Raw genomic sequence first — 27,222 nt, forward strand, 5'->3', positions numbered from 1 at the left:
GCAAACTGCTTCGATGGGAATTAGCAAGCACATGGTAACAACACTGTGTTACCAAAATGTGACAAATCATGTCTAAAGTAGTAGAATGTCCTGGCATGTGGTTAGTTTTTTTTTTGCTCTTTTTTGTTTAGTTTTTTTTTATTTTTGCTCACTGGGTTATGCTATGGGGAAAAAAGTCAGATATAAGGAACCATACAAGAGACGTGGCTGCTGGTGTGTTGGTCTCTGGTAAATGGCTGGGTGCAATGGCTGACCTAGCTTCTGCATTTAAACCCAAAGATTGACAGCAAGTAGTTAGTGGATAAAAAAGCTCAAACAGCAAGTGCAGTTCAGATCACAAAAAGTTACTGAACTGAAGGAACAGATGGAAGATTTTACATCTTACTAGACAGTCACTGGGTGGTCCCATTTATCCATGGATAGACCTCATGGCACTTTTACAACTGTAACTGTCAGAGGAGGTGCGTAGACATTGGTATTAGGGGTGTTATCTATTTTCCAATAGTGAATCATATATTTGCAATTGTGACTTTACAGAAGCTCACAGAAATTGTTTCCTTTGTTTCAGATTGCTTGGTATTTTTCATATTTTGCTTCTTTCCATTATATACCATACCTGCAGGAAGTGGAAAAAGATGGTTTCAACTTGTACTATTTTTAAAAATCTTTTATGGCTTGTTGGGACTTAAAAGTCCACCCTGTAGAAAAAGTTTATGGACTCTGAATCTGGGCTTCTGCCTGAAGAGACTGCAGAGTAATCTCAAAAGACATTAGACTGCAGACCTGAGGTTGACACTGGCCAGAGTTCGTATCCCAAGGAGCAAAATGTGAATTGTATGCAAAGTGTTCATTTACTTGAGTGAAAACATTTTTTTTTTTAGTTTCATTACTCAAAAATAAAATGTTTTGGTTTCCGTAAACTGCTAAGTAATCATTTGTAACTAAATAATTAATCTGTGAATATATCTCACATATGCAGGGATACCTGCTGCTAAATCTAGGTCCCACTGGCTGTAAATATTTTTTTTTTTATAATGAAAAAAAACTTTTTAAAATTATTTTTCTATCAAAGGACACATTCCTACAAATAGAAGCACTTCCTGTTTAGGTCACACAAAAACAAAAAATCAGGCCATAAATGTTTAAGCCATTCTTGTCATGCTATAATATTAACACAAATGTGTTTGTTTGGCTATATCAAATTGATTGGAAACAGTGAAAAACACTGTTAGTAGACAGTAATGGACTAAAAATGTATGTACCTTAGATGTGGCAGGACTTTAGCTTTCAAAATCTGGGTGGCCTTGGGATTTCATAATTTTGTTTGTATTGGCAACAATATTATTGTATTTAATATTTGACTGTTCCATATACATCCCTTAATTCTGAAACATTTTTATTTTCCAAAAATGGGACTAACATGAAATGTGAAAAATGGTTACATTAAGCATAAAATTAAAAGACTTTCCACCTGTGACATTTGCTTTCACAGCTACAAAACTTATCACTGATGCCTTCCTGTGAAAGGATCCCATTTTACACAGTATCATCCTGTGCTGAATTCCTAGAAGCAGAGCTTACTGTAAGGAGGTAACACCCATGCATTGTGTCCGGAACACTACAGCTCTCTTTAAATGATACTGATGAGCAGCACAGCCTGAAGTAATGAAGCTACTGGAGGTACACTACGCAACCGATGCTCGGTATTTGTTCCCGTCTATCACATCAAATCACACACCTGGACTTAATCCCCCTCCCCCATTTCAGCACCCCTTTACTCACTTGTCCTTCATTTTCTTCACATAATCCTCCAGAGCGCTCAGATCTTCCAGCAGCATCCTGGGTACCTCAAATCTGTAGGTGTCTGACTTCTCGTAGCTGTGTACAGGAAGACAAACGCATCCTGAGACTGTTGTGCAGGGTTAGTTTAATCTATTGCACCATTAACATTAAGGGATGAGGAATGGAAGTGGAGGGCAGGTGCTAAGGCCAGTGAGGTATACTATCTCACTGGCGGTGGAACCAGACTGCAAATTAGTGAATGACGTAGCCACAGAATGAGTATTTTCCCCAATCAGCACAGAAGGCTATTGTTTTATACATATTTAAAGAAGAAGAAATAGAACACTCCAAGATGCTGTATTAAACAAATAGGAAACAATAGGTTAAAGGGGGCTACATTTCACACATTAGGCCCAGTGCGTACTATTCAAGTGCAAGGCTGAGCTCTCCCATAGACTCCAGGTGCTTGGCGTAGCTGTAATAAGTGGCCCGCAGGTGGACACGATCATAGCTCTCTGCCGTCTCGACTGCCCGCTGCCACTGGCCTGAGGCTTGGTAAAACTTATTCAGGAGATCGTAGCGCCGGCAGCTCCTGTACAGCCGTTCTGCATCTTCCTGTAAGGAGTGAAGGATGGAAGAAGTCACACGTGCAGAAACATGAACACAGAGATAATTACCCCTGCAGAGCTGCTGGTCTGTCACTTCAGAGACATTCAGAAAAGTGAAGTGCCACACATTTTACACACAGGCATTAACACTAACTACCATAACATACCCCTCCAGCCGTGCTTCCGAGATGAACCTATGACAGTATTGTGACAAGAATCTCTCCACATTCACAAACATATAGCTGAACTGTTATACAACTGTTATAAAACTGCTATAACTGTTATAAAACAGGCTTTGAGCAGTCAACATGCATACTTATAAGCCTTTGTGGTGGGCGTACCAACATGCCGAGCTGCGTGGCGAGCACGGCCACTCTGGCGTCAAGTTCTGGCTCGCTCTCGGCCTCCCGGAGTGCCCTTGCCCCCCGCGCATGGCCCATGTTGCCCAGGCACACGCGTGCAACATCCAGCCGCCTGGTCTTCACACACATGCGGGCCATGTTCTCCCACACGGCTTCACTGAGGGCAGAAGGGAAAGGAAAGAAGTTTGTTTTACACTCTTTTGCTTTAGTTAGCCACATTTTTTCTTGCGATGTATGGACTATAGCTTTTTCTGTTGGAAAAGGGCTGGCTAATTTTACACTGAAAATTAAAACAGGCAGGCCACAACATCCTGACAGAGGTACCGGTATACCTAGAAAACCTGAATCTACCTTCTAGCCATGATATCCAAAGGGCTAGAGGTTTCAAATTGTTTTATAAATCAGTGTTTCTTGGAGTCAGTGGACAAAAGTTCATGTTTAATGAATGAATTAGTTCAGTAAATGAATCAATGGAACAGAAATCCCACAATAAAAACTCTAATCTCTTTAAAGCCCAAGACAAATATCCTGTCTCTATCAGAGGGTAAGGGTGTAGGAGAAAGTCAGGTCCTAATGAATAAAGCTGTTTTTCACTCTGCCGAATCAAGGACAAAGATGTGGTCACTCTGGGAGTATGTGGTGATGATAAAATGTTTCATTTAATATTCTGGGCAGTAGTCCATATCTTTGCGGAAGTCATGGGAAAGGAGCATCACAAGACAAAAAAAAATGTATATATTTCTGCACTTTCTGAAAGGTCACAAAAGCAGATTTTTTTTCTCTTGTGTGTGGATATGAATACAACCGGACATTTTCATAACTGTATTGGAAACTCGTTTTTTTAATATAGTGAATCCCAGTGGATCCAGAGGGCTAATCTGCTTTGCGCTCCGTCCAATAAATGGAGAATTTTCTCTTAAAGTACAATTTCTTACAAGGCAAATTCAGGAAAAATAACACAAAAAAAAAACACTTTGAAAAGCAGGGCAACAGTAGGCCACAAGAATGGCAGCCATTTTTCTCAGAGATGCGTCAGTTAGCACTGTGTTGGTTCACAGTGAAAGGCATCATCGCCGATTTTTTCGGGAGATTTCCGTGTGGCATAGTGAAGAGTTTAATGTGCAGTTCCACCGCTTCAGAAAAGCTTTGGGCATGGGAATCGGACACAGGAATGCAAGCCGTCCCACAGAGCAGAACTCCTTCACGCCACGCTCCACCACTGCTGCGGATTCCACACCCATCTGGTCTTCATTTTAATCAAAAGCCCCTGCCCCTCCCTTCTCTACAAGATACAGATGTGTGCTGTTTATTAAAGTCTGGCAACAGGAAATTCCCGGAATCTTTAGGGGCCCTGGGACAGGCGGGAAGCAGCCATGACAGCAGTCCAGCTGACAGCCCACAGAGCCGGGGAAGCCTGGCCCCTTCTCCACAAGCACTAGATTTGCTGGACTTGTCCAGAAACACGCGGGCCTACCTGTGTTCAGATAGTAGGGTAAACAGAATAATTTTTGTTGTCGTGTAGGTTTTTCAGACAAGAAAAAGGTGAATAAGAGAAGTGTGACAAGCTGTAGACAGTTAGGCAAGGGGGAGTAGTGCTAAAATCTGTCACCCCAGTCCTTTTCCTCTCAGGAAACGCATCCTGTTGCTGTTTGGCTGCAGGGCAGAGTGTTTGTCGCAGAGAGGGAGCAGGAGAGAGAGCACGCCCTTGTGCTCACCAAAACACTCACCAGCTCAGTCTTTTCCTCTTCAGTGCAGAGTGTGCACACAGACACACACACACGTACACAAGTAGTCCCAGACTCGTCCACTGCTGCTGGCTGCAGCCTGAGACTGAGAGAGCTCTTCTCACATCTGGAGCTCAGCTGCACTGAGGACTGTACTGCCAGAGGGAGCAAGGGGACAAGGGGCCTGCAGAGTTCCTCAGACTCGGAGAGTAATTTATAGCTGTGGGGCTGAGCTGTCATCCCTCATCACCTAATCCAGGGATCTGGTTTCTTTTCTTGCATTCCTCCACCCCCGTGGAGCATTTGAAAAAACAAGGGCGCCCGCCTCTGTACTCAAAGAGCCCACAAAGCTTGCAGAAGAAAGCACAGAGAGAAAACAGAGAGACAGATAGGAAAAGAGAGAGCCAACTCACAGCAGCAGTAGGGCAGCAAGAGCCAGTGGAATGGACCTGTCTGCTTGCTGGATTAACCCACGACTGCCTGCGGTGCCTAAATCCGAAGAGGAAGGGTAAAGGCTTCCCATTTTCCTTAAAACTGGCATGAAAAAGAGATCCTGGATAAGAATGAACGGAGATGTTCTCTAGCTGAGATTCAAAGCACTGTTTGTTTTTCCTTCTATTATTGGCTTCTCTGCTCTCAATGAGCCACAGCTGATCAGCAGGGGCTCACTCGGCAGAGGGGGAGAGCAGAAAGAGACTGTCCTGCCGCGGTGGAGAGCCGGGAGGCGGGCGGGTATATGGCCGTGCAGAGGCTCGTGGCTGCGGCGGTGGCTGTGGCCCTACTGTCCTTGATCCTCAACAACGTGGCGGCTTTCACGCCCAGCTGGGTGTTCCAGGCCCTGGAAGACGGGCGCAAACGTAGCGTGGGGCTGTGGAGGATGTGCCCGGCGGCGGAGCGAGCTCGGGAGGTGGCGGTGGTGGCGAGCACTGTGCGGCACAGCCAGGAGGGGGAGAACCAGTGCCAGACGCTGAGCTGGGGGTCGGAGTACTCGGGCTTCCAGGAGTCCCGCAGCACTGTCAAGTGTGAGTGGGGGAGCGGGAAGGGGAAGAGGGGGTTCAGCCTGCAGGCTGCAGTGCGACGGGCAGTCAACTTTCATTTTGGGTTTTACTTCAAGGGCAGCCGCCTTATTCTTCAGCATTTCTCAGAATCCTTACATTCCTCTCAAGTAGAAGTACATTCCTTTGTCTTCTTCGCAGAAAATACATTGATATTAATTAAGGAGGCAACAACGGAATATAGTGTAAGAGCTGGTGAACGCAATGTAGACAAATCATCGTGCGCGTTTCCATAACAGAACTCAACCAGTTGCCTATGATCCTCAGCACATCTGTTTGGAAGCTGGTATCTGTGAAAACGGCTTGCTTACAGACCGGGACAAAGCTGAAATCTTTACAGTGTAACATGTGGCTTGTGCATTCACTTCCAATATGAAAACAAATTTTGGCGGTGAGATCCTGAAAACGATCAATGATCTGCGATTTCCCCTCCCTCCCCCCAAGTTAAACATCAAGCCGCAGAACCCGAACAGACCTGGGATGTTTTACTCTTGGTAAGTGGAGGGTTCAGTCTCTCTGGCCAAGTGAAGGTGCAGTGAGCACCTAGCAAGCTGCCGTTAGAGGTCAGAACTGTTGAACACTAAAAACTCGTAAGCGCTCAACGTGGTGTTTTGAATTAAAATGAAGAGCACAGCTTTATTACCATCCAAATCAGTGCTTTCATTAAGGTTGGCGTATTGCGTAAGGTATGCTGTTAAAAAAAAATAAAACTCTTCACAGTTCCTTAATGTACATCTAAATGACTTTGTCACCCCCCCCCAAACTGTAATAACAAAACAAGATTTAACCTCATTGGATTGTGTTTTCAGTTCAGCCGAAGGAATGGGGATCTTTTTGTTTAGCAACAAATTACAATTAATAGTTGTTTATTAACTAGTTTACATATGAAAAGGCTTTAATCCTAAAACCAACACCTCTCTGAATTACTATGCAATCTACAGTGTGTAATTTTCTGACAACTGAATTAGTTCAAAAGGGAGATTACACATCTCGCCTAGCAGATGTCAACTTTTGCCAATAAACAATCTATCAAAAAAAAATCACATTAAAACTTTCCCACGCATTTAAAAATTACATTTTGAAAAAATGCAATTAATGAGAAACACTTTATCCAAGCAATGATAATAAAATGGAACTGAAATTTCACATCCAACTACTTAAAAAGCACAGTAACTGTATACCAGACTACTGCACAGAAATATAGAATATAACACCTATAACTGCTTTGTATTGCAACCCAATTTTTTATATGCACACAAAAATATTTAATAGCACAGATAATCAAATTCACATGCAAGACCGAATTATTGTTCCTCTAAGTAAATTACTATTTAACAGGCAAATTATATATACTGTATATATGTAGAACTGGAAAAAATCTGTATTTTCGAAGTAGCATGTGTGAAATTTAAATAGTTGTGGTCTAGACAGTTTGAAATGACTTAATGCAAAGATATTTTTTCAACAGTTTTCTCGGCTTCTAAAAGGGAAAAATGACAGATCTTGGGCATCGAAGTAGAGTCTGTGTCTGTGTGTGTAATGAGAGATGGCTTTAATGGGAAAAACCTGAAGAATGAAGCACCTGGTCTGACTGAGTAATTGGCACTCAAATGAAAGAGAAATTCCACATGAGGGAAAGGAGGTGACAGGATAGGCTCTTCTTTGGAATTAGTCACACCTCTGGGCTAATTACAGGGCATATAAAAATAGCTAGGAGGACAATCTAGACTCCAGGCTGTTAGCGAAATGAGCACTGAACTGTGGAGAGGTGCCCATTAGTAATAGACTGAGTTTACAGGTCTGCGAGTGAAGGTTACTTGAGAAAATAGTTTTACTCTAAGTTTATAGCGATGGGTGTCATAGCTGCTGAACAAATGGCCATTTGGTAGATTGTTTGCCTGGCTCAACGAGAATGAAGTACATTGTGGTTGGACAACTGAACCAGGAGCATTAAGACCTAACTGTAGCCATGTTAGCATGCTTTCATCCCTCTGTGAGAGATCTAGGATTATAGTCAATACCTGTTGAAACCTGAGTACTCTGTTTTAATTAGCAAACCCACAATGTGGGACTGAAGAGAACCACTGATTGGCTGCTGCTGCTGTTGTGTCGGGGTCATGGGTTTTTATTAATGAGTGGTGTCACTGGACCAGCTGGAAGAACTTGGGAGGGAAATTAGCAATTGCCAGTGAAGAATAAATTGTTGTAGTGTTCATTAATGGGAAGAGTGAGAATTGGGCTTTAATAATTAAGTTTAATTCTGTGTAAAGGGAATAGTAACTAGTGACGATTTTAATTTCAAGGCTCCAGTGTCTTGGTGTTAAAGGAATTTTAGCAAATTGGTTTAACTAAAATGAGTCCTTCTGTGCCTGCTGAGTGAGACAAATGAAGTAAACTGAAGAGTGTAAGAAACCAAGTATGGGAGGGGAATACAAAAGCACAAGTTATGTGAGCAAAACACAGTGAAGAGGAACACTGATCTAAGCAGCAAGCAATCAACTAAACTGGCAAAACTGCATAGCCTAGAGCTAGCCCAGCTGTGTAACCTTGTACAACACACTCCTGCAACTTGCCAAGCCCCTATGTGGTCAGTGACTTACAATCAATACTGACTCTTCTGTAAGCATCAGATTGCCAATTAATGGAAAAAACCTGAAGAATGAGGCACCTGGGCTGATTGAGTAACTAGCACTCGAATGAAAGAGAAATTCATATTGCATAAAAAAGGTAGCTTGGACAATATGCGTTCTAGAGCAAGGCATGAACAATAACCGTCACCTCCCTACAATTAAAGGGAACTGCAATCCCAGTTTCACAGACCTGTTATTAGTAACGCTCACCACTGCACCACTGTGTTGACCCACAAGCAAATACTGATCCATAACTTTCAAAACCTTAAAAAAAAGCTAAATTCTGCTTAGCGAACCTACCATCCTAATGGAAAGATGGTGCTCTGGCCAGACAGGAGAATGGTTCATTCTGAAATGCCGAATGTAATTCCTGCACTTGTCTGACATTCCATACATTCCCCCTCAAATGTATTATTTTAACCCCTGCACATAAATGTATTTATAAGAATTTATCATTAAAATACTGAATGTGATTCATCTTTTGCAGAGTTAAACTTGGAAAAAAATCTCAGGAACAAAGCACACTGGTTATCAGTTACACAAAAGAGTTTCAGTTTAGGTTTGCAGGAATTCTGGTTTCAGCACTCCTACCAGTGCAGTCCTTAAGGTCCTTAATTGAGAAATAGATTTTTCTCTGGGGATTGTATAGTCCAGGCATCGTCATCAGTGAGAGCCTGGATCTGATGCCCTGTTCTTTGTCCCCCAGTGCAGTTTGACATGATGCGTGCTTGTAACCTGATCGCCACAGTGGCCCTGACAGCTGGACAGCTCATCTTCCTGCTGGGGCTGATGAAGCTGCCTTTCATCACACACGACTCACAGTGGTGGGAGGAGGCCATCGCTGCACTCTTCCAACTCGCCAGTGAGTACCCTGGTCTTTATTATACTCACCTGTTCAAGGCAGACATCAGAATGAGCTACAGAGGTGTAAAAATTATCAGCCCTTTGTCTGATTCTGTGCAGATTTGTTTACAGTGAACTTGGTCAGATCTTTTTGTGGGCTGTAGTTGTTTATAGAGAAGAATCTGAGAGAAAACAAAATGGCACCAAAGTTTGGCGTTTCATTCAAAAAAGTTGTTGATGTCTATCAGTCTTACAAAGGCAGCGAGAATGGTCTTGACTTAGGTCAGTGTTCATGACTCCACCATCAGAAAGACACTGGGCGACAATGGGATCCCTGGCAGAGTAGCAAGGCAGAAAACAGTGCTCTCTAAGGACAACATGAGTGCTCACCTCATGTTTCCCAAAATGCACCCAGATGATCCTCACAACTTCTGGAACAATGTTCTATGGACAGATGACTCAAGAGTGAAAGTGTTTGGTTGACGTGGGTCCCGTTATGTACAGCTAAAACCAAACAGTGCATTCCACAGTAAGAGCCTCACACCAGCAGTCAACTGTGGTGGTAAATGTCTGGTTTGGGGATGCTTTGCTGGACAACTTGCCATCATTGGAGGAACCATGAATTCTACTCTGTACCAGAGAATTTTACAGGACAATGTCCAGCCACAGATCCCTGAGCTGAAGCTGAAGCACAGCTAGGTCATGCAGCAAGACAAACATTCCAAACACACAAGCAAGTCTACATCAGAATGGTCGAAGAACAAGAAATTTGCAGTTTTGGAATGGCCTAGTCAAAGTCCACACCTAAAGCCCATCGTGATTTTGCTGCAGGACTTGGACCAAGGAGTTCCTGCTCAAAACCCACAAATGTCACTGAGTTGAAGCAGTTCTGCATGGAGGAGTGGGCCAAAATTCTTCCAGAGCGCTGCAAGAAACTTATCAATAACTACAGGAAATGTCTGGATGCAGTTATTGCCGCTAAAGGCGGCGTAACCAGTTACTGAGTCCAAGGGGGCAATTGCGTTTTCACACGGTGCATTGGGTGTTGCACCTGATTTCATTTATTTCTTAAAGAATCAAAATCTATGTTAGTTGTTTACTCAGGGTCGCTTTTATCTAATATTACTGTAGGTTTTGGTAGAAGATCTGATCATATTCACTGTGAAAAATATGAAATAATGCAGAAAATCAATATTTTTTCACGGCACTGTACCCTTGGTTGCTACACTGCCTTGGAATGTGAAAAGTAAAGTTTCTGCATGTTCCACTGAGTTGCTTCTTAATATGTCACTTATAATCCAGTCTTGCCCCCCATCTCTTCTCAACTAAAATCTCTTTAGTTTCACGTTAGCAGTAACTAAAATGCACTGTTACCCTATCTAGAACTTTAAAATTCAAATTCAACTTGCATCAAAAATAAAATAAAAATTTTATTCCAATTATGCATTTTATAAATATATTAGTTCATTCACAAACTATAATATACTTAGTTTATTAAAAAATAAAACAGCAGTTTGACACGCCCTGCTCAGTTCACGGTGGTGTTCTTAGAAAGTTACAATATGGGCTCCAGAAATAAACCTGTGAAAGACGACTAAGCGCTGCCTCTATCTGCCTCAGCCCAGCCACAGGGCTGCCTGTCCCACTGCCCCTGGTGAGGAAGTGTGACGCGCAGTCTGTTGAGCTTGTTTGAGTTTGAGTTCTTCATATTGTGGCACTGCAGTGGCCGGCTAATTTTAGCCTGGATGCAGGCTGGTGGGCCGGAGCTGCTCTGAGCGCAGGGAGCGACAGTCGGGCGCCAGGATATCCCTGCTCAGGACAAGGAAATGCCTGTTACTACCTGTTATGCAAACCAGAGAAGCCATGGGAGGGAAGGGGGGAGAGAGCTCTGCATTACAAAAATCTAAGGACACGGATCGGTGGGGTGGGAACGGCTGCTGTCCAGATAAGCAGGCAGTCTTTTATGCTACTGTTTACAAAGCATACAGGAACACTGTCAGGAGAAGTGTCCCCTTCATGATACTGGATAAACATTTATGTGCGCTTGCACGCGTTGCTAGGGGCGAGCCATCTGGTACCCTAGGGTAAGCTCTACCCATACAATTACTGCATCAATAAGTAATAACTTACATGACAAATCAATACATTTAAACAGAACAAAAATCAATGAGCAATAATCCTTTAGTTTACTGCACTGGAATCTGTCACACACTATTCCTGAATTCTAACGTTCCAGGTCAAGCTGTTACAACCCTGTACACATACAGCTGAAATCTGTATCTAAATCAGTCCCTGATTGTCACTCCTGTCAGTATTATTAACCTAAATGTAAACAGGCTTTATTATTTAGGGCCACAAAACATTATAAAGTGCCAAATTCCAAAGAGATGAACAGACTTTAGCAGTTACTAAAAATGATTTATGATCATTTTGTTTCGGTTTTGCCATCTGCTAATATGAATGGTGTTGTGTCATAATATCACAGCTGTTAATCTCTTTGGTAATATTCAACATTAAGTTGAACCTATTGAGGTGAGAATCTGAAGGGTGGAGTTGGACCACTGATTTTACAACCAAGTGTGGAAGTGACTGCCTCTAAACAAAGTCTCAAAATATGGCAATTTGAGAGCCAAATGACAACTTTTGATTTTTACTCCAACATGAGCTATGAGTTTAAAAAATGTAAAAATTAGATCAACAGCAAATTAGGTATTGAAGCTCATATTTTGAATGATTCCAATTGTCTATGAAACTTTCAGAGCCTGGAGAGCAATTAACTTTAAACACTTTTAACATTATTAAACTAGTTAGATTTGTGAGTAGAACAAAAGACAGCCCTGTAATTTAACCATGAACTTGACATCCCTAATATACATTAGCCAATTTTAAATATGACATTACCTCTAACAATACACATGTAATGTATGTGTGTCATTCACAAATACAGCCGACAGTATTCTTGTATTGTTATTAGAATGTCATAGCGACACAGCGGTTTCACTAGTTTAAAATCCTTCCTAGTTCCAAGTCCAAAACCAAAAAAGTATTTTTGACCTGTAAGGCGCGTCTCCTGTTATTAAATCTACACTATTATCATGAGACATCCTTTGTTTGCAGGTTTTGCCATTCGCTGCCCCTTTGAGTCATTACTTATTTCAAAGATGCAGCACTTCTTAACGCATCTGTCAACAGCTTGTCAAAGCTAACATTTAATAGCACGATTTAAGAAACACATCTGTGACGAACTGCGATCATTTTAATTAACTGAGTCTTTCATCTCTTGCGGGCAGTGTTGAAATCTGTTGTCTTGGACAGGATGAGTGAGTTTTTGGTAGTTTAAGGTCAGCCCCCCAGTGGATACATGTGCGCACAGCAGAAACACCCCCGCAGTCCAGCGAAACATTGCCAAGCTCTGCAGAGAGAGGAAACCATGCTGGCATACTGGCGCTGTGCCTGACAGTATCCTTGACTATTGCACCTAATCTTTCATGAGAAGCAAGCCACTAAATTAGCAGTGAAAAAAATCCCTTTGTGTCTTGCAGAATTGAATAAAGAAACAGATTAGCCGATTACCACTGCACAATGAAGACATGTATAAAAAAACCACTATCATCAGTCAAAAAGTAAAATTTCTCTGATCTTAAAGGAGAAAGGTCTCTTTCAGCACTTCAACAACCATGAAATTCACTACTTAGAAGTGACATATTGAAAGGTTTAAGGAGCACTCATTAGTTAAAAAAAAGAGCATATAATGATGTTATTTTATAAAAACTTCTGTCCTGGAAAAAAAAAACCCAGTAAAATATCTTCACTTTACAGTTGCTGGTTACATTACTATTTTGGTGAGAAAAATATTCATTTTTAACTGAAAGCCACTCAAAAGATTTTAAAAGTAGAACAGGTGTAATCATATGGAAGCAAGCGTTTTTGGGGGGAAAAAAAAAAGGAAAACCCACGTGTCTTCAAATACCCACCCCATAAAGCTCAATCCAATTAATCACAGAACTGGTACAAGTCCCACTGTCCAGCTCCTTTTACAAGGAGTGGCTCCGCAGTGGAGCTGCTGAAGTGGGGAAGAAGGAAAAAGGGAAACAGGGAAGGAGGAAACAAAGGAAGGAAGCTCCTAAGATACCCCTGGGCCAAAAGGCACGTTTCAGACAGCGCTATGACTGTCCCACCCATCCAGCAGCTAGAGGGAGGCTTCTTTTTCTTAGAAGTAGCAGTCAGTGTAAACAAGCAGGTCCTTTAACTATAATTCACAACGATTAAAGGAAACATTTCCTATCCTGAATCATATCCTAATCCGGTCACATCCTTTTTTCAACATTTATCTCTGGTTTGGAATAACTTAATTCATTGTTCTACTCTTTCGAAATACTTCAGTGAAGTGGTCCAGGAAAGTCCAAACATTTTGATTGGGAAAGCCTTTGTGTACTGTAACTTTCTAATTTTGGTCATTCGGTCTCTCAAGCTTTTCCGCGAAATTCCCCAGCGAGTGTGTAAATATGCTTCATTTTTGTTTGTTTTGAATATATTACAGTACATCTCGATTATTAATGTCACTCCCGAACAGCAGCTAACTGAAAGATGATGCCACTCCATTAAGAAATGCCATCAGGTGATGTCATCAGCTTCCAGCTGTAATCTGAGGGCAAACATTCAAATCAATACTTGGAAAAAAGAAGCTTTTCCATCTAATCGAACCCCCAACCACTGTTCTCCCAGATGGTGAGATTCTTTCTCTGCGGTTTCGTGCCTCTAAACCGTCCCTTCCCTGAAAGGGTTCAGGCAGAGGGCCTGTGAAGGGAAATGACTCTGCTGAAATAAATCAGTTTATTTTGGGCCACTGGAGGAAGCTGCGATCCTGTTTCCTGCTGTCGGCCGGTGACCGATGGTTGCAGTTTCTCAAAGGCAAAATTCCTGCAGGGGGTCCACCTAAAAAACCTCCTGTCCCCAGGAGTGTCCCTTCAACTGGGCAGCTCAAAGAGCAAAGCCGACTGTCTGACCTCACTGATATCAATGCTCCAGCAGTAAAGCCTTCAAGTTCAAACACAAATCCAACTCTGTGCTGATCCAAGCTAGACTTCAATATACAGGACACACTTCTTTTACACATTCACAGGCTGAGGAGTGTTATTATTACCCTGTTAATAATGCCATGTAGGCAACCTGAAACCATTACAATCATTAACTTGCTTCAAGCCTTTGAATGAACTTCCAAAAAAGGAATGTAAATCCAAAAGGTATTTTCTTAAATCCAAAGTGGAACATGAGGGTGGAGAAACAAGAGCACTGGGCTTTTAAACTAGATTTGGGTTAGTTTTTAGCTCTACAAGAATGACAACCGTTAACGTTCCAATGCTGGGATTACAGAAAGATCCACTGTAACCAGTACGGGACTGCCCCTACCCTTGCCGAGGACCTGCAGAGTCCCTGAAGTGGCTACAGCCCTTTTCAATTAGTACACTTTTCTCCTTTCAAGGCGATGTACGTCTCCCCCTATGGAATTACATACCATAGAAGGAATTTCACACTGGAACTGCAGCCTTGCAGACATGCAGCTGAAGTTCTGCCCTCATTAATGTAATATGGGTTTGTTTCTCTATTTCTTTAGTAAAGCAACAATGAGAACTGTATGTTACAGCATTCTTACTGGAAATGGTAAAAACAAAAGCAGCAGCTTGTTCCTATTCTCTGGCGCGAGTCCCACGGAGCACATAAAGGAACTCTAATCTAGGAACACACTGAAGAACAGCAGGCCCAGAAAAGAGGAAGATTGAACACATCCTCCCCTGTTTGTCAAACTTTAAAGAACAGAGTTTTAATGATATTCTGGAAACTTTCTAAAGTGCTAAAGGATTTGTTCATCTGTGGTCTGACCCTGAGAATCGGACTTTGAAAATATATGATTCTATTGAAATATTTGTTTTTACTTAAAGAAATCTCCTTATTGTCCTAGATGTAATCGCTTCAGTGTCACATTCAATACAAATGCTTAAAAAGAGGTAAGAGAAAGAGAGGACATTATTTATCATTAAACAAATCTCTAGCACACAGAAGCCAACAACTAGTATCCAGTTAATAATAAAGCCTCTGGCTGTCCAATAACATTTCCCCGTCTCCGTGCAGGTTTTGTGCTGGTGATCGGCCTGGTGACGTTTTACCGGATCGGGCCGTACACACACCTGTCGTGGTCCTGTTACGTGAACATTGGTGCCTGCCTCCTGGCCACGCTGGCAGCCGCCCTGCTGATCTGGAACATTCTGCACCGGCGCGAGGACTGCCTCAGCCCCAGGGTGATCGTCATCAGCCACTCGCTCACGGCCCCCTTCCGCCCCCGGCTCAACAACGACTACGTCGAGTCTCCCTGCTGAGCCCCCCAGGACCCCTCCGGAGGGGACTGAGAGAACTCTGAACACTAACCCACTGCTCCTTGGCTCCCTCGTGGTGTGAGAGCAGCTTAACATTACTGCTGCACAAACGTTGGACTAACGTGCTTAAATCTTTTCTCATTGTGTTATCTCTTTCTGTCCTGCGGAAAATACTTCAAACTCACAAACAAACTGTGACCATCTCCAAGACTGGCAACCTTGAAGCATTCCACGTGTGGTTTTTAAGGTGCCCCTGATGAGGATCTTTAAAGAAGAAAAGCACTATGTGGGGAAGAGAGTCAAACATCCAGGGAATGAGCAGAAAACACAAACCAAATACTTACAGACTTCTTAACTGCTGAGAGTACAGCACAGCTAACCCAGTACGTAAAGAAAAAAAAAAAGATTAAAACACAAAAATAATTTTAAATATATGTGCTAAACATTTCCAGGAAGTGGGAAGGAGATTTAAGTGCACACAAACAGCTCTATCATGGTAGTAACTAACTCGGTCGTGTCATTTTTCTCACAATATCATGATGTCATGGTGGTTACTCTAATCATACAGTAACGTCCTTCAGAATATGGACAAATTGCCTTGATAAATGCCTATTACATTAATTTCCAAAGTGTTATACAGTAGTTTACAGACTGTCTAATTAAGGGCCAATGCAGTGGAAACAGAGGAGTTAGCCCTGAGGCTCTGTGATGTGCCTTAATTTGACTTTCTGGACCCCTTTACTACACATTTTTGGTTTAAAAAGACACCAAGCTGGATCTTGGTCTTTTGTCACCAGCACTTCTTTTAGTACATTTTGCACAGAATATTCATCGTGAACTTAAAATTATCTAGATTTCAGCAGACTTAACGTCTTGTACTACAAGACATAGCAGACTGCTATGGAATATTAACATGCTCAGTTCTACTACACTTTTGAATGTAGGCCATGTGACCCAAACCAATTATGAATTAAGATCTGTGTAACTGAAACATATATTGTAGTAGTTCAGGTGGGGAGCTGCGTCAGCATGCGTAGGCTGCAAAGGAACAAATAATAGGTTTATTCCATGCTGAAAAGAGAAGAGAGAAAACACGTTTCGGCCGTGGAGCCTTCTTCAGGTGTGAGAAAGGTTGAGTTTTCTTTCTTCTTTTTTTTCCAGCATGGAATAAACCTATTACTTGTTCCTTATATATTGTAGTAACCAGCCAAAGTTTCAATTAAATTAAGGAGTCAGTAGATTAGCTAAACATTTACAGGAACAAATATCTATATTTAGTTTAAAATTAGTTGGGATCAATTTCTACCGATAATCTCCTTGCGTTGAGTGGTACATATACTGATTAAATTAATTTTATTTGGTTGTATTAATTGTATTGATATATTATATTGCTAATTGAGATGTCAGATTTCTCTTTTGAATGGAGTTCACTTTAAAATGTTACATTTCTGACTAAAAATAAATGTTATGAATAATTTTTTGTAACACCAATGTGTTATTTACTGAAATTCCATGCAAAATCCTCAATGTCTCTATCAGGCACTAGGACCCCAATAAACAATACTTCTTAGCGCTCACACATGCAAATGCAAGCGATTGAGCTCATTTAAAAATCATTCCATACAAATCAATGGTGTATTTTCCATACTCACGGTTGTAAATATACATTAATTTACATCATATAAACTGCAATCATATTGTTGCCAATTAAGAGATTTAGTATTTTAGAGTCCTTAAATTTCCATTTTTAGTGATATAATCATTAAACCTAACATTGAATTCACAAAGAATAAGACAACTGAAGAAAACTAAATCTGTATTTCCAATAACTGCAGTGTCTCTAACAATCTACAGATATTTATTTTTAATTTTTCTTTACCAGTAATGCATTAATTCTGCAATTAACCTGAAAGAAAACCACTTGTATGGAATCTACATGTTATCAAATACTGTTTTGTATTGTCAAAATAGCATTTAACTTCACTCTTTCATAATACAATTCTTACAACCCTCAGCCGAGAATAGTTTGAACAGAGCGGGAAAAATTCAAAACAGATTTTAAAGTCTACAGATGTCAGGTATTAGATCCAAGATTGATACCTTTTCTGGAACAGTGTACTCAACACACATTGGAAACATGCCACTTAATCCAAAAAGCAATGAGATCATTTTCCATTCGAGCTGATTTCCTGCTAAAGGCACTTTATGACTCCCTGAGTGTACACAACCTAAACATCAGTGTTAATGCAACCTTCTCAGTCGACTTCATAATTCCTTAGTGGAGTGCTTGTGAAGGGATGCTTCAAACACTCTTAATCTGTGCTGTTTGCTGAGCTACAGTACAGTGCTCAACTTGACCCGTTCTGTAGTTTAAAGCATGATGTACTGATGTGTAATGATGTATTTTTAAAAATCCTTCCATTTGAAAGAAGCATCAGTAACACGATAAAATAATGTCTATATCCCTTTGCATTTTTCACCAGTTTTTTGATAACCCCTCTTTAAATTCCATCTGAGTGTCAAGGACAATATCAATTGGTGGAAATACTGCAAGTGTATTTTACTGAATTAACACATTCCAGGCATTTACAACATAAATGCTGTAATAAAGCAGAAGGGCTTCAATACAGGATGAAAATACACCCATAAGTACCGCATAACTGAATTGTGTTGTGCTGTTCATGAAGTTCAGAACATGTTATACAGCAGACAACAACACTGGCTTTGGCAGAATCAACGATTATACTGTAGGTCCATTGAAGTTTTATTTACAATATATATGAATATATTATTTACTGGATAACAGTAGCCAAAACAGAGTTTTCTACTATTACGAAATTTTATCCAACACAGTTGTGACTAAAGAATTCTGTATTATTTTTGGTAAAATAATAAATGTAGTAATACATATTAAACACAATGTGAGATGAGACTATTAGAATATTCACACTGTTACACAACATTTTGGATTTCTGTTAAAATGATAACCATTTGGGAAATGGCCAAAGAGAAAGCGTTTTTCTTTCCTGTTCATAAAATGTGGAAATGTCATTTAACGAGGTTTGGGTGTACACCAGCTGGCAGCTCAAGGTTCACGAAACCTGGTTGACTTGTGCAAGATCAGAATCCTCAATGAATTCCAATGCATTTTGGAAGCCATGGGTATACAAAAAATATCCAGCAGGAATTTTGTTTCAAAAGTTTCTTAGTACCTTAGTAATTCAAACACTCTTAAACCCCTTATTTTGTTACAAGCTCGAGGTCAGTGCTAATATGAGGTTGTGCACCATGTTCCTTTTCCTGATTATGCTCTGGGATTGTCAGTGGTCATCCAGCAGACAAAATTTGGATCCAGTCACATCCCAGGGATGAACCTCCTCCACTGTAAGAGTGATTTGATTTCCCTCTTTTTCCATTTATCTAGCATTTCCCCAGTAACTACCCCCACACACACACACTGCTCTGCAGCGTGACTATTCCCTACACAGGATCTGCGTCAGCCAGTGGCCAGGACTTTGCGGGAATCGAGCACAATACCTTACAGCCAGTTCACAAAAATACTGCAAAAATAGCTGTCAATGAGGAACTTTTATAAAGCTGTCATCGCGGCTATTAAGTGTTCTGAGATTTCCGACAGATCGGATATGTTTTTTTCTGCTGTACTTTTTTTTGAACAATAAACATTTGCTCACGTACATGGGAAGCCATTTCTATTTTCTCCATGGGGAAACTGGAGAGTTACAAAGGGGTTTAATAAGGGCACTGCAAAAAAAAAGGAAGGGAATGCGATTGCAAAGGAAAAGAGCATGAGAGATGTTTCATCTATGCATATAAAGAATGGCACTGTCACAACTCTTAATGGGGCATCATACACTATCACCTTTCTGTGCACTGATACTCAAATTGGTTCTGAAATTGGAGTGATGTAATTAGTCAAGTACAGCAGGGATCTGTACTAGGACCACTGTTCTTCTTAATGATCTAGATTCCAAAATAATTAGTAAAATAGTCAAGTTTGGAGATAACACCAAATTAGAAGGATTAGCAAACACTGTTAAAGCTACAAGAGAAATTTAAAAATATTCAGATAAAATTCACGACTGTGTAAATACATGGCAAATTATGTTTTGTGCCAATGGGTATTTTATTGTTCTTGAAGAAACTAACTCCAGTACCTGCAGCAGTTTATAAAGTTCTGTTCTGGAATGTCATCCATCGCAAACATTTTATGATGAATAACTATCTATCGATACAAAATAATTATTTCCAATTCAGTATGTGTCCTCACAAAGCTTAAAATAACGGAAAAAAATAAACTGGTCTAGTTTACGAAGATCCATTAAGGACTAAATCTTTTTTGGGGGGTCTGGTAGACAGGGATACGAGAGGCGATTTAAGAAAAAGCACATTCTCCTTGGCTGTAGATAAAAACAGAACCAGTTCTGCATTAACAATGCCGAAAACCCACAGAGACCATGTACAATGTGTCAAGGCCACAATAAGAATAAAATCACAACATTTCCTTCTACTTTGAACTAAATATGGCAACTAAAGGAACGAATGCTTCCCCAGAATGTCTCTGGTGCAATCAAGAAGAATATGAACACACAGTCCTATTGGGGAGAACAGAGGCCCAAACTCAACATTTTGTGGCACAGTGCCACACAACCCACTATGCACGTGCCAACCTGCATGCCCCAGCTTAATTCATTGACCCTGCACAGAAATCGCTTGGTTTTAGGCCCAGCAAGGCATTGTGCTGCTACAAAAGATATAATAGATATAGAACAGAACAATGCAATAAAAACGACCCATAGCAATGGATCAATTATTAATGATATACCCATTTTAGCCCAAACAAAACATTCTTATTTACTCTTAAATGTCCTTCTGGCCCATCTTGCACTCTTTCCCATCAATTGACTATGTGATATGGTTTTACTTAATGTAGGTTCAAGTCCTACTGTCCGCATGTTGCGTTTCTATTTCATCTCTGGTTTACTGCACATCTATGCTTCAACACAGGAATGAATTCAAGGCCACATCAAAATTAAGTCAATTCTTTTTACCATCCAATGCCTGTTTGTTATACACAGAAATGACATCCCTGGTGATGTAATCTGGTTTGCTTGTCTCGACTTTGTAACTTGGCTTGCTCTGTTCCTGTATCCATTACATTCAACACGCCTGTTAATAAAGGAACGGCGACACGTCTCCCTACCTCTTGATGAGTTTGATGGACTTGAAGGCCTCGTCCATGTCCCCGATGGTCAAATAGAAGCTGAAGTTGAGCATGGCGTCGCGCGTGGGCTTGTCGCAGTCCTCTAGCCCCACGAAGTCCCGCAGCGCACGTCGGGACACCATCTGAGGGACAGAGGACTGAGCAGAAGACCCCTCGCTCTCCACCTCTCTTTCTCCAGGCTGTGATACACACACACATACACGGAGGTAAGAATGACGGGTCAGGTGCAGCACTACATCTGTTTCTTTATCAGCGTGTCATAGTGCCACACACAGATGTCAGCATCAACATATTTTGCAGTATCCAATTGAGATGCTTCCTTTCATCTGTTACATAAGCATTACCAGGGACATCAAAAACCCATACACTGTTTTTTTACTGAAAGCTGTAAATTGAGAATGGACAAGTCTCAAGCGATGGGGGATGCCAATACATGTGTTGGTGAACTTCTACCGCTGCACCATCGAGAGCATCCTCGCCAACGGGATCACCGTGTGGTAAGGCAACACTGCAGAGAATGGTCAATATGGCCCAGAAGATCATCGGCTGCGGTCTCACCGAGATTAAACAGCTCTATGAGGACCGCTGCCGTGGTAGAATTCTGGCCATCACAGAGGACAGTCACCACCCCGGGCATGAGCTCTTCACCCCACTGCCCTCAGGCAAGAGATACAAGAGCATACGGACACTTACCACTAGATTCTTCAATAGCTTCTATCCACAAGCAGTGAGATTGGCGAACACATTTAGCCATCCCCCTCGGACCACACCTACACCATCACCATCTACCTTTTTATGATTTCTTATCTATTGCACATCTCCAGTCATTGTTTACACGTCTGTATTGTTTACATTCAAAATGTCTACATGTTTACTTGCACATTGTCTATTGTTTGTTTGTACATGGTCTTGATGCACTGTTTGCACTTTGTTTTGTTTTTTACACTTGTTTTACAATCGAGAGACTTTCTGTAAGTAAGAATTCCATTGTACCAGTACCGGTTACATATGGCAATAAAGTTCAAGTTCAATTCTTTGAATCTCTGAAATAATCATTTGGATCAAGACATCAAATTGCCTGCCATTTTTCAGTCTTAATCACTAAAGAATCCTCAAGAACTGCTGTTACACATTCCTACCATAAATAGATCTTATTATATATATGGGAAAAAATACATTAAATAAACAAACACTTCAATAAAACACAAGCAAGGACAGTTTAAAGTTGCCACAGAGGGACAATTACAAAACTGTCTAAAATGAGAGATTAATATACAAGAAACACAAACTAAAAAGACTGTGTACTGGAGTGATGAAAATGAAATCACTTTATTAGCCATATACAATTTCTTGCATTAGGAATTCGTCTTTTTGCATACCCCAGCTTGCTCTCCATGAGACACACAGACAGGGAGAGAAGCTTGGGGTCAGAGCGCAGGGTCAGCCATTGTACAGCACCCCTGGAGCAGTTGGGGTTAAGGGCCTTGCTCAGGGGCCCAACGGAGTAGGATTCCTCTGCCGGCCGCGGGATTTGAACCGGCAACCTTCTAGCCACAGGCACAGATCCTTAGCCACAGAGCCAGCGCTCCAACCCAACAACAGGGTTAAGTAATTAACCAACAAAAGACAAAAATCCTGAAGTCTGCCAATAACACAAAGTTCCTGAAGACACCAAGAAAATATTTTCTTCTCAAAACCTGCCCACTAAGTAATTGAGACAAAAATGCCACTGCTGACCAAAAAGTAATAAAATAGCTTGTTTTCTCTATCAAATGGAGACCATTTTTAAATCCCAAAACTATGTTTTTAACTGTAAAATTTAATATTAAAAACACCAAAATTGAATTCTTTTCCACGTTTGTTTTATCCCCGGATGAACTAGCACCTTAATTCTTGTACAAAACTGTCAGCACATTCATGGCAAACTGTGCTCTCAAGTCTCCTCTTTAACCTATTAACTTATCAGCTTATTATGCCTGTGTAACCTCTGCGCTGCGCATAGGAGATGCTCTGAAGCTTTCTCCAATTTTATGCCTTACTCTTACTGTTCTCTCACAAGCAAGGTTTGAGGAGAGTGTGGGAAGATTATGACATGAGGAGTCTTCACGAAGCATCATGAAGAAAAGCAGGGGGATGAGTGGCAGATACTCACATCTGGCTGAAACAATGACCCTCTCCGAAACAGCAGCTGGAAAGGGGTGACCCAAACCAACCCCACCCCGGTGAGGCCGCAGAAGGAAAGGAAAATAAACAGAAAGAGCAGTAAAGGTGAAAACACCTCCGCAAATAAATCATAAAGGAAGCCAAGGAGCAAAAGACAGGTAAAGAAAAAGCAATGAAATGAATAGATGCCTTCTTGTGACTTGAAGCAATCGTGAAGTGTTTGTGTACGAGGGAAAGGAAAACCAAGGATTTTCAACCCTACCTTGCAGGTGAAGTAATAAAAGGGCACGTCAAGAGCAAGCAGTGCCTGCATGCCTACTGGCTTTGGATACGAGTCCTGGAGTAGCAGCCCATGCTCCTGGGTGCAAAAGAAGGACACCACTAGGACGTCTGCCTACAAGGTAAATGGGGACAGACAGTTCTGCATTAGAGACCACCACAGATTCATGTCAGTTTTACACCAGCTAGAGCACCACCACTGATCCCCCTCAACTAATGCTAATGAGCTGGATTTTATTCACTGGTTCAGAATAACTTCAGACAAAAAAATTATTTGTGGGTTTTGTGTCCGTCGCGAGCCTATTCAGGGCACATCTGTCTCGCTTCAAACCTGGTTTTTGGAATCCCACGAGAAGTATATTTTCGTAAGCAGAATTTGTTGTGACCTCTGTCCTACGGCATCCCCCGGCTAGAGAAACCGTTGCATTCTCACAAGGGCTCATGGTTTTCCAGGGCTTGCCTGATCTCCTTCTGGTGATCCAAATGACTTAGCAATTATAAAATCTATTATTTATTGCTGGTCTTTTTACATTTAATGCTGAAGCACCACTTTAATAGTACTTCATAGTAATTCATTTCACCCCATTATTCTTCCCAGTTGCAGTACTACTCCCACTCTCTACTCATTATTTCCGGTCCAGTGGGCTGTAGCTCCGGTTCCCGGTTGATGGGCTGAATGCCCAGGGTTCTGTTTTTCTAGGCTCTTACCAAACTACCCTCACCTTTCTCCACTGAATCAGCCCATGCTTCTAAAGCCCACTATGTTACTCTGCCTGTGCTGCAGCTCCAGCTCCAGTCTGCACTCTGCCCTGCAGCTCCAGCTCCAGTCTGCACTCTGCCCTGCAGCTCCAGCTCCAGTCTGTACTTTGCCCTGACTTACACTGCAGCTCCAGTTCCAGTTCCAGTCTGCATTATGCTCCGCACTCCAGTCTACATGGCAGGTTCTGGCCTTTGCTCTCGAACCCTAGACACTTTTCCACTGGCCTCCTATTCTCCTGCAGTTCTGTCACACTTCAGAAGGCAGCTTTCGTCGTCCAGGACCCCAGGGCTCCCTCCCTGCAGTCATCTTTCCCTCAGCCCTGCAGCTCCATGTCTGTTCTGTGGAGTCCTGCCCTGCAATTTATCCTTTTCACCGAGTTCCCTTACTCCTGCTGCATTCCTGGCTTCTCTCTGAGGCAGCTTTTTTTCTCCAGACCTTTTCGACTCTTCTTCTGTCTCACTTTCTGTTTCTCGGGCTGTTGGGTCGTCTCTTCCTTTTTTAAAATTTTATTCAGTTCTAATCCACCTTACAGCGCCCCAGCCAGGCATCCTGTTCTTGTTCCGATGCCTAATGAGCATTACTCCGTTATCCTGAGCTCCCTGAGGACTCCTTGTTCTCGGGCTCTGACTGGGACTGTCCCCTGCAGCTGTGCTGAGCAGGTGCTCCAGGAGTTGAGAGGGGACTAAGGACAGGTTTTGTTGTCACCAGTTCCTCGCAGACGTTTCCCCCAGTAGATCCAAAGGAAATTCCTTCCCTCCCTCCTGGATTGCTCTCCTCGGGCGTACCTTGCACTTGGGCTCTTCTGACAAATCACCAGCCGGATCGTAACAGAATTAAGGTACACAGACTAAACAGAACACAGTCCTACACAAGTACAGTATATGCATAACACAAAGCCAGAGATGAGTGGACAGAACTAGCCCAAAGGCAAGAGACCTGGTACCTGCATAATGCTGTTATTGTGGACAGGGACTGTCCCCGTCAATACCGCCTCACACACAAAGAGTCGAGGCTCACTTTCATCCCAGAACTGGCTGACTGGAGACCGGCCACACAGCTCGCTGTTCTCCGATTGGGTCCTGCAGGAGTCACCAGTTCAGTATTCCCGAGACAGATATATTCACAAAGATTTTCAAAAATTTCCATCTGTTTATTTACAATTGTAATAATATATTTTATGTTGCTTTTTCTTTTTTCCTCAAAAAAAGACCCCAGACTTCAACATTCAGTGCTGCAACATAAAACTAAGCAAAAAAAATCAGAAGAGTAATAAATATCCCTCAAACTTATTTGAAGCCAGACTTTCTACTTCTAAGCAAGCTTACCTCTCTGGCTCCTCTCCTTGGAGGATCCCACTGTGAGGTCGGCCTTTGGAGAAGTCAAAGTAGGTCAAAGTGTCCATTTCCACATCATAGAAATACACCCTGGAATCACAGCTCCCATCGGCCTGGAAGAAGCAATGGAATGGTTAAACACGCCAAAGACGACTATATTTAGCAAAACCAGGATGATCTTTAACCTGCAGTACACATTAATTTCTCACTCACCCTGGTAACGATGATGCTGACTTGGCTACCATTAGCGTTGCACTTTACTGAAGACAAGGCTCCCAGGCCTGGGATAAGCTCATTCAGGTTCTTTGCATTGCAATGAGGCTTTGCTTCCCTGGAAAAAAAACCCCGACATTCAAACAGTGAAGAGGGACAGCCCTTTACTTTTCTAATCCGCATAGCATGTTAGTTTAGATGATTAAATGGTAGGTTAGGGTTTGCACCTGCGGGACAAGTCAAAAACCTTAATGTGTGCGGTGTCTGTGCCGACAGCCAGGAAGGTCTTGCAGACACTCAGCAGCAGAGGGGTTCCTTCTGCTTCTGAGAAGGCCAAGAGTTGCTTCACTGTACCCTGCGGAGAGACAACCAGCGGAAACGTTTATGGCACACAGTGGACATGTCAGCTTTTGTCACTTTTCCAGTCAATGCATTATGGGTTTTGTAACATTTTATTTTTTTATTTTAAAGGAACAAGGCATTCTTCTCCTCAAACAAATTCCTAGATGGACAGATTTGAACTTTGACCATAGTCTGCTCAATTTTGAAGGGCCAAGCCACACATTTCTTGCTTCCAGATCTAATAAAGCAAAAAAATGTAAGAAATTGATTCAGCCAACAAACAGTTCTTTGCAAAGGGTAGAAACATGAGGAATAATTATATTATAGTCTAATGCTGTAGTGCATTGAATGGAGAAAGCCTAGAACCATGCTCTGCAGGCTGGATGTATCCACACACTGCAGACTCTCAGGGCAACAGAGAGAGGCGTGTCAGACTAACCTGTAAGGTGCGCACTTGCACCCTGTTAAGCTCCACAGTATAGATGTTATCTTCATGCACAGCGAGGACCAGAGATTCACAAGGAAAGAAGCCTGTGACAAAGCAACAAAAAGTCACCGGGACTAAATCAGAAGAGGTGAAATCTACACACACAAACAAATATACTGGACAAACATTTAAGGTATTCCTTACAAATTACACTTGTTATTGGAAACATATAAATTAAGAAATAAATTGACAATAGACCTGTATTTGCGATTAGCAGGAATCCAGAAATACATGCGTACAAAACCAGCAAAGACAATAACAAAGATCTGTAGACTTCTTCTCAACAATCAAACAAAATCAGAACACATAAGTGGGAATCTGATAGAACTGCATTTAGATAAGATCAGATAAGATAAGATCACTTTATTAGCCATATACAATTTCTTGTATTAGGAATTTGTCTTTACGCATACCCCAGCTTGGTCTCCATGAGACCTTAGCCACAGTGCCACCACTTCGCCCATTTAAAACCAAGAATGGGAAGTTTAAGGTTGTGAGTGTCTGGAACAAGCCAAACAGCCATGTTGTTGAAGCTGACACAGATCAATTAGTTACTTCTAAATGGACCCAATGGGTTGAATAGCCCCTCATTTGTAGCTGTTTTACCGTTTCAATCTTCTGAATTAAAACTGTGACATGGAACAATAATATGGGAAAATGGTGAATGCGGAAAGGTTCTAAGAATTAAAAAAAATACCCAGTTTTAGTCACTTTCTATAACGGAAAGTTCTAAATACTTTTTTCCCCAATTTGAGAGAAGTGCTTTAATAAAGATTTGTGTTTTAAAGCAGTGAGATTGGCAGCAGCTGTATAATAGCTGCTGACCAGCAGCAGTCTCACCTGTGCTATGCAGTGCCGCTCCTGAGGACTCAAATACAGTGACCTGCTTTCCATTCCACACTGTGACTGTGTCCTACACCAGGGAGAGAGACAGGGGCAGGACAGCCGGAATCAATTCCATGTTAAACGCTACAGTGATGAGACTTGCTCTTAGTTACAGTAAGTATACATTGTGCATTACAAGTCT

At 41.7% G+C, this 27,222-nt stretch overlaps 2 protein-coding genes across 5 annotated transcripts in view; one reads left to right on the forward strand and one right to left on the reverse strand.

Annotated features, from left to right (window-relative positions):
• The window catches only part of ift140 (intraflagellar transport 140 homolog (Chlamydomonas)), a 44,844-nt gene that overhangs the window by 7,302 nt on the left and 10,320 nt on the right, over nucleotides 1-27,222 (reverse strand). For all 4 annotated transcript variants that reach the window (XM_088936919.1, XM_088936918.1, XM_088936917.1 and 1 more), the window contains 11 exons: nucleotides 27,036-27,108; nucleotides 26,148-26,239; nucleotides 25,594-25,721; nucleotides 25,367-25,484; nucleotides 25,145-25,266; nucleotides 24,763-24,898; nucleotides 23,043-23,174; nucleotides 20,597-20,796; nucleotides 2,732-2,909; nucleotides 2,207-2,397; nucleotides 1,783-1,878 (listed from right to left, as the gene is read on the reverse strand). In XM_088936919.1, coding sequence (XP_088793045.1) covers nucleotides 1,783-1,878; nucleotides 2,207-2,397; nucleotides 2,732-2,909; nucleotides 20,597-20,796; nucleotides 23,043-23,174; nucleotides 24,763-24,898; nucleotides 25,145-25,266; nucleotides 25,367-25,484; nucleotides 25,594-25,721; nucleotides 26,148-26,239; nucleotides 27,036-27,108 — 1,466 coding nt within the window. The remainder of the gene's footprint in view (nucleotides 1-1,782; nucleotides 1,879-2,206; nucleotides 2,398-2,731; nucleotides 2,910-20,596; nucleotides 20,797-23,042; nucleotides 23,175-24,762; nucleotides 24,899-25,144; nucleotides 25,267-25,366; nucleotides 25,485-25,593; nucleotides 25,722-26,147; nucleotides 26,240-27,035; nucleotides 27,109-27,222) is intronic.
• tmem204 (transmembrane protein 204) lies at nucleotides 4,249-16,858 on the forward strand. Its single transcript, XM_088936923.1, has 3 exons — nucleotides 4,249-5,498; nucleotides 8,868-9,023; nucleotides 15,134-16,858. The coding sequence occupies exons 1-3, from the start codon at nucleotides 5,213-5,215 to the stop codon at nucleotides 15,376-15,378; spliced, it is 687 nt and encodes a 228-aa protein (XP_088793049.1). The 5' UTR covers nucleotides 4,249-5,212; the 3' UTR covers nucleotides 15,379-16,858.

The sequence above is a fragment of the Atractosteus spatula genome, chromosome 18 (assembly GCF_055471065.1).
Source record: "Atractosteus spatula isolate fAtrSpa1 chromosome 18, fAtrSpa1.hap1, whole genome shotgun sequence".
NCBI classification, from domain to species: Eukaryota; Metazoa; Chordata; class Actinopteri; order Semionotiformes; family Lepisosteidae; genus Atractosteus; species Atractosteus spatula.